The sequence below is a fragment of the Macrobrachium rosenbergii genome, chromosome 42, assembly GCF_040412425.1.
Source record: "Macrobrachium rosenbergii isolate ZJJX-2024 chromosome 42, ASM4041242v1, whole genome shotgun sequence".
In the NCBI taxonomy this organism is placed as follows: Eukaryota; Metazoa; Arthropoda; class Malacostraca; order Decapoda; family Palaemonidae; genus Macrobrachium; species Macrobrachium rosenbergii.
In genome coordinates this window covers 27781736-27788892 of record NC_089782.1, presented here as the reverse complement: position 1 = coordinate 27788892, position 7157 = coordinate 27781736, and the positions used below count along the sequence as shown (strand labels likewise).

Genomic DNA, 7157 nt, shown 5'->3' with positions numbered 1-7157 from the left:
ACATTATGGTTGATAATTTCGGCGAAAAGTTTTCTAATCTGCTGAAGAAAGAAAAAAATGGCTGCCAAAAAAACTAGGTTATTATTTTGTGCGTTTTTTTTTCTTTTGCTTCTTCCTCACTCTCGCTCGACTTTGGCCCCTAATCCCCCAAAATGCTTAGAGATTTGTTAGAAGAAATGACGTTGTTTGTTTTGGTTGAATTAGCTTTCTGTGTTTTCACGTGCCATTCTCTCTCTCTCTCTCTTCTAATAAATTTGGTATTTTTCATTTTCTTTCCATTATGTTTCCAATATTTAAGGAGAATAAAAGTGTCTAAGAACAATCATTATTTGAACAAAAAGACTATTCCTATATCCATCTCTCTCTCGCTCTCCTAATAAATTTTGCATTTTTTAATTTTCTTTTCATTATGCTTTCAATATTTAAGTAGAATGAAAGTGTACAAGTCATTATTTGAACGATCAGGCTATTCCCACCCCCCGTCTCTCTCTCTCTCTCTCTCTCTCTCTCTCTCTCTCTCTCTCTCTCTCTCTCTCTCTCTCATAAATTTTGTATTTTTCATTTTCTTTTCATTATACCTTACTATTTAAGGAGAATCATTATTTGACCAAAAAGACTATTCCTACATTCATCTCTCTCTCTCTCTCTCTCTCTCTCTGTCTTTCTTGATAAGTTTGGCATTTTTCATTTTCTTTTCATTATGCTTTAAATATTTAAAGAGTATAAAAGTGTTAAAGAAGAGTCATTATTTGAACGATGAGGCTATCCCCTCACCACCTCTCTCTCTCTCTCTCTCCCCTGCCTTATCAATTTTGTATTTTTCATTTTCTTTTCAGTATGCTTTCACTATTCAAGGAGAATAAAAGTGTTAAAGAAGAGTCATTATTTGAACGAGAAGGTATTCCCTCCTCTCTCTCTCTCTCTCTCTCTCTCTCTCTCTCTCTCTCTCTCTCTCTCTCTCTCTCTCTCTCTCTCTCCTTATAAATTTTGTATTTATCATTTTCTTTTCATTATGCTTTCAATATTTAAGGCGAAGGAAAATGTCCAAGATGAGTCATTATTTGAACAAAGACGATATTTCTCTCTCTCTCTCTCTCTCTCTCTCTCTCTCTCTCTCTCTCTCTCTCTCTCTCTCATAAATTTTGTATTTTTCATATTCTTTTCATCAAGCTTTCAATATTTAAGGAGGGTGAAAATGTCGAAGAGTCATTGTATCTCTCTCTCTCTCTCTCTCTCTCTCTCTCTCTCTCTCTCTCCTTGTATCATTTTCTTTTCATTATGCTTTCAATATTTAAGGAGAATAAAAGCGTTCAAGAAGAGTCATTATCTAAACGAGCAGGCTATCCCCCCTCTCTCTCTCTCTCTCTCTCTCTCTCTTCCTCTTACTGTCTCTCTCTCTCTCTCTCTCTCTGCCTGAAGCGTGCTGTAAGCTGGCGACATCAAGCGGCGAGAATTGGAAGCTGGGAGCGAGAGCCCTCTGTTGGCGAGAGTGTGAAGCTGTCCTTCTAATCGAGCTAAACACTGTCGAGGAAATAAAGAAAAAGCGAATATTTAAGGTTTAAAATACAAGATATAGGAAATACGAGGCAGAAGAGGAGAAGATGAGGAAAAGGAGGAAAAATTAAGATATATTATCGCCATCATCTCATCATCAACGTTGTTCGCTTCAAATTATTTATCAACATTATTTTCTCTCTTTTTCCACTTTTGCGAACTTCACTAAACGATGCTCTCTCTCTCTCTCTCTCTCTCTCTCTCTCTCTCTCTCTCTCTCTCTCTCTCTCTCTCTCAACCATCACGGAGCCTTTCTGTTTCATTTTCCAATTGTTTTCAGCTAATGACCCGTAACCGTCTCTCTCTCTCTCTCTCTCTCTCTCTCTCTCTCTCTCTCTCTCTCTCTCTCTCTCAACTAAGCTATGCTTGAATGAATGTTTAGTTTCTTTGCGAAAGTATTTTTCAGTGACTACACGTTATCTCTCTCTCTCTCTCTCTCTCTCACTCCAATTCCCTGTTGGATGAGTGGGTTTCGTTCTCAGCTAGCACTCTGCTTGCCGCGAGTTCGAATCTCCGACCGGTCAATGAAGAATAAGAGGAATTTATTACTGGTGATAGAAATTCATTTCTCGCTATAATGTGGTTCGGATTCCACAATAAGCTGTAGTTCCCGTTGCTAGGTAACCAACTGGTTCTTAGCCTAACCCTTTGGGCCAGCCCTTGGAGAGCTGTTAATCAGCTCAGTGGTCTTGTTAAACTAAGATATACTTAACTTTCTCTCTCTCTCTCTCTCTCTCTCTCTCTCTCTCTCTCTCTCTCTCTCTCTCTCTCTATATATATATATATATATATATATATATATATATATATAGTTAATCACGCTATCTACATCTCTTTTCCGTTATCATGTCTCTCTCTCTCTCTCTCTCTCTCTCTCTCTTTCTCTCTCTCTCTCTATATATATATATATATATATATATATATATATATATATATATATATATATATATAGTTAATCACACTCTCTACATCTCTTTTCCGTTATCATCTCTCTCTCTCTCTCTCTCTCTCTCTCTCTCTCTCTCTCTCTCTCTCTCTCTCTCTCTCAACTGAGCCAGGCTTGAATGAATGTTTAGTTGTTTGGGAAAGTATTTTTCAGTGACTACACGTTATCTCTCTCTCTCTCTCCCTTGCGTAGTATGTTGATCTCAACAAATGATTATTAATTAATCTACTGTGCACCACCTCTCTCTCTCTCTCTCTCTCTCTCTCTCTCTCTCTCTCTCACTCTACATATATATATATATATATATATATATATATATATATATATATATATATATATATATATACACTGATACATACATGTAAGTTTTAATCATGCTATCTACATCTCTTTTCCGTTATCATCTCTCTCTCTCTCTCTCTCTCTCTCTCTCTCTCTCTCTCTCTCTCTCTCTCTCTGAAAATAACGCCCCCAAAGGACCGCCTCTAATGAAAGGTACACAGTCCAGTTGATTGCCATTCTTGCATTTTCATTACCTAGATAACTCGTTGCCAAGCAACCTCCAGCGGTGTTGAAACGCCTCTGCTTTTCCGCCCTCATTTGTTTCCTGACAAAATACCTTGAGCATTTCCTATTTCCATTTTCCTCACCTTTGTCTAGGGAACCTTCGTTCTAGCTCCTATACTTCCTTTAAAAACTGCTATGATAATTTTCTCAATAATTCTCTATTTACGTTTTGTTTCCCCTTTCAGATAATTAGTATCGTCGTCGATTTTCCCTCGTTTATGCTTTCGTGATCAAAGGAACTCGGTAAGAACAGAGATGAGTTGAATTGAGTTGAATACAGAATTTAGGCCAAAGGTCAAGCACTGGTACCTGTGAGGTCATTCAGCGGTGAAACGGAAATTGACAGTAAAAGGTTTGAAAGGCCTAACAGGAAAGGTGTTTACCTCGGTTAAAACACATTATGAATACTTAACTGTTCAGTACCTCACGGGTACCTACTCAATATAAACTGTGTATTGAAACTAAAGCTATTACTGCATCGAAAATACAAAAAGTGGAAGTGATATTGGTCACTGAAGAATCTGTCACTTGCACAGGCATAGAAATAGTTGTGTTTAGGATAAAAAATAAAAATGTTAAGTAAATGTTATAGAAAATTAACATTGTTATATATAACAACTTTTATGAATAAATTAATTTTTCATAAATCCAATTATTCTTACAGGATTACTTGTACATGCAAACCGTTGAATAACTGCAATCCCCACCCTCTAATAACAAGAGGGTATAAAATAAATTATTCCCAAAGAAAAGATAATTGTGCAATTATCATGGAATTGAACTGAACTGAATATAGAATTTAGGTCAAAGGCCAAGCACTGGTACCTATGAGGTCATTCAGAGCTGAAACGGAAACTGACAGTAAAGAAGGTTTGAACGGTGTAACAGGAGGAAAACCTCAAAGCAGTTGCACTATGACTCAATTGTTAGGAGAGGGTAAATAGCAAGATGGACGAAAGAGAACATGAAAGGAGGTACAGTAAAAGGAACGAAAGGGGTGGCAGCTAGGAGCCGAAGGCACGCTGCAGAGAACCTCAAGTAATGCCTACAGTGCACCGCATGAGGTGCACAGACGGCATTACCCCCTTACGGGGGCAATTATCATTGATATCATACAGAAACGAGAACGGTTTAAGCAATTCCAATCCCTTGGGATAACGATGGCAAAGATGAATTCGATCTTTTCGTTAAAATCGTCATCAGAACCAAGGCCAAGAGAAAGAGAAGGTCTGCTCACATGCCCCCAAATCCCCCATGTAGGTGGAGCATTGTCTACCTTCTTATTGCATCAGGAGGAGAACTGCCATGACGAGCAGGTACCTCTAAGATACGTCATCGCCTATACGCTGTTAACCCAGGTGGGAGGCGACTCCACCCAACTGGGTAGACGTTGAGCAGACCTTGTCTCTCAAGACCTTGACTAGAACAATCTATGAGAAGCGTAATTCCAACCCCCAAATAACAGAGAGTGAGGAAATAAGTTGAACTAATTCCCTTCTAAATAAGATGAAAATATAAACGAAAAATTTGCGGATCTTAAAGCTCGTACGAGTATATTTCATGAAATGCCTAGGGCAAGCTCATAATATTGCCCCTCCTAACATCATTAACAAACAAATCCTTTAAGACACAACATGCAAACATCCTAAGACCAAGTCTTAAAGGTACATTTGCTGGAGAGAGAGAGAGAGAGAGAGAGAGAGAGAGAGAGAGAGAGAGAGAGAGAGAGAGAGAGAGAGAGACGGGAGAATAAAGGAACGTAAGCAGAGACGCAGAGAAACACAGAGAAAAATCTTCTCCATTTGAACATCATCAAATATTCAGCCAAATCAAACGACGTTTTCAGCTAGGTTTACCTGGGGTCATGTACCTGGGCTTCAGCCAGGAAAAGACTGGGAGGTCGATGAACGTGGAGTCTGTTCCAAGAAGAAGAAGAAGAAGAAGAAGAAGAAGAAGAAGAAGAAGAAGAAGAAGAAAGAAGAAGAGGAAGAGGAAGAGGAAGAGGAGGAGGAGGAGGAGGAGGAGGAGGAGGGGGGGAGAGACAACACAGTTTTCTCCCAATCTACGTCACAGTCCAGGTAACCACAGTCGATGAACATGGAATGCGTTCCAGGAAGAAGAAGAAGAAGAAGAAGAAGAGAGGAGGAGGAGGAGGAGGAGGAGGAGGAGGAGGAGGAGGAGGAGGAGGAGGAGGAGGAGGAGGAGGAGGAGGAGGAGGAGGAGGAGGAGGAGGAGGAGGAGGAAAGAGTCAACTCAGAATAGTTTTTTCAAATCTGTCACAGTCCAGGTAACCATAGTCGACGAACAAGGAATATGTACCGAGAAGAAGAAGAAGAAGAAGAAGAAGAAGAAGAAGAAAGAAGAAGAGGAGGAGGAGGAGGAGGAGGAGGAGGAGGAGGAGGAGGAGGAGGAGGAGGAGGAGGAGGAGGAGGAGGAGGAGGAGGAGGAGGAGGAGGAAAGAGTCAACACAAAACAGTTTTCTTCCAGTCTGTCACAGACCAGATGACCATAGCGGCTGTCATATAAGAGTGTTTTCTGTCCCCTTCCCGAATCCCTGTCTCTAGGCTCCTACCGAAAATTTAGGGCCAAATTAGTCGTTAATGGTGACGAAACTGTAGTCGACGGTTAAAGAACGTACCCAATATTGCTCCTTGACCGACTGTTTAAATAAAGGAATCCGATATTGCTCCTAAACCGACGGTTTAAAGGAATCAGATACTGCTCCTTCACTGATGGTTAAAAAGGCATCCGATATTACTCCTTAACGACGGTATAAAAATTCTCCCGATATATTGCCCATTTACATATGCCAGCAAATGCCCGACTCCAGGATCCTTTTAAGGCAGTGGTTCTCAACCTTTTTAAGTGCCCGTGCCCCCCTTGATATCTCAGAAAAGTTTCTCGTGCCCCCATGATGCCCATCCAACATAAATACAATACAAAAATATGAAAAGGATTAGTGATACAAACTTTGCTGAGAAATTATTAGATGTAGCATTGCAATGGCTATCATGTCTCGTTCCCCCGTCCCCCCCAAAGGTTTAAGGTTTCTTACCCCCCCAAAAAGGGTACAGGTACCCCAGGTTAAGAACCACTGTTTTAAGGCTACCGAAATTCCTCGAGGTTTCCCTTTGGCGAGGAAGATCATTTGGGGGAAAACAGTTTTCCTTCGAATTTTGGAGACTTCATTGAAATTCCGGCTGAAAAACCTTCTTTTTCCAGAGCGGTCTTTTCTCTCTTCCTCTCCCTCCTCCTCCTCGAGGTTCAGGGAGGAAAGTCCTTTTTTTATTTTTTTTTATTTTTCCTATATTGTGGTTTTAACTTTTCTGTTATCGTGTTTTTTTTTATTCTACAGTATTCTGGATTTTTTTTTGTATCATATATTGAATTTTCCTGTCAGTTTATTTCGTTATTTGACGATTTTTTCTTACAGCCTCTTGGAATCTCTCTCTCTCTCTCTCTCTCTCTCTCTCTCTCTCTCTCTCTCTATTCATTTCGCCTTTTACATGTCAGTGTTTGTCACTGGTTGTCGGAAAGGCTTAAGAGAAACTTTTTATCAACCCCTCTCTCTCTCTCTCTCTCTCTCTCTCTCTCTCTCTCTCTCTCTCTCTCTCTCTCTCTCTCTGGTTATACACATATATAGTGATTAAATCTTACTATTTTTGTATCATATTCCACTTTTCCTTGTCAATTCATTTCACAATTCATACCTTAATGTTTTCCAATGGTTCTCGGAAAGGCCTGAGTAAAATTTTGTATCACTTACCTCTCTCTCTCTCTCTCTCTCTCTCTCTCTCTCTCTCTCTCTCTCTCTCTCTCTCTGTTACCGGGAAAAGCCATCACGCCCGAGTTGACAAAGAAACTGAGCCTTCATTGAGCGGAAACTTTGATTAAACAACTTCTCCATCAGGAGACAAATTGCATTTTCGAAAACTGCCTTTTGTTTTTCTGGTGTTTAGAACTCTGGGCTGTTTGTTTTTTATTTTTTCTCTTATTCTTATTTTGGGTGTGTATTTTTTTTTTTACCCTGTGATTTGTTTTTGAGGGTGGGTTTTTTTGTGGTTGGGGGGGGGGGACTTCGAAGAAGAGA

At 39.8% G+C, this 7157-nt stretch overlaps 1 protein-coding gene across 1 annotated transcript in view; it reads right to left on the bottom strand.

The window, feature by feature from the left end:
• Window positions 1-5320: 5320 nt before the first annotated feature.
• The window catches only part of LOC136827772 (uncharacterized), a 16934-nt gene continuing 15097 nt past the window's right edge, over window positions 5321-7157 (bottom strand). Inside the window, exon 7 of the mRNA XM_067085232.1 lies at window positions 5321-5635. Coding sequence (XP_066941333.1) covers window positions 5321-5635 — 315 coding nt within the window. The remainder of the gene's footprint in view (window positions 5636-7157) is intronic.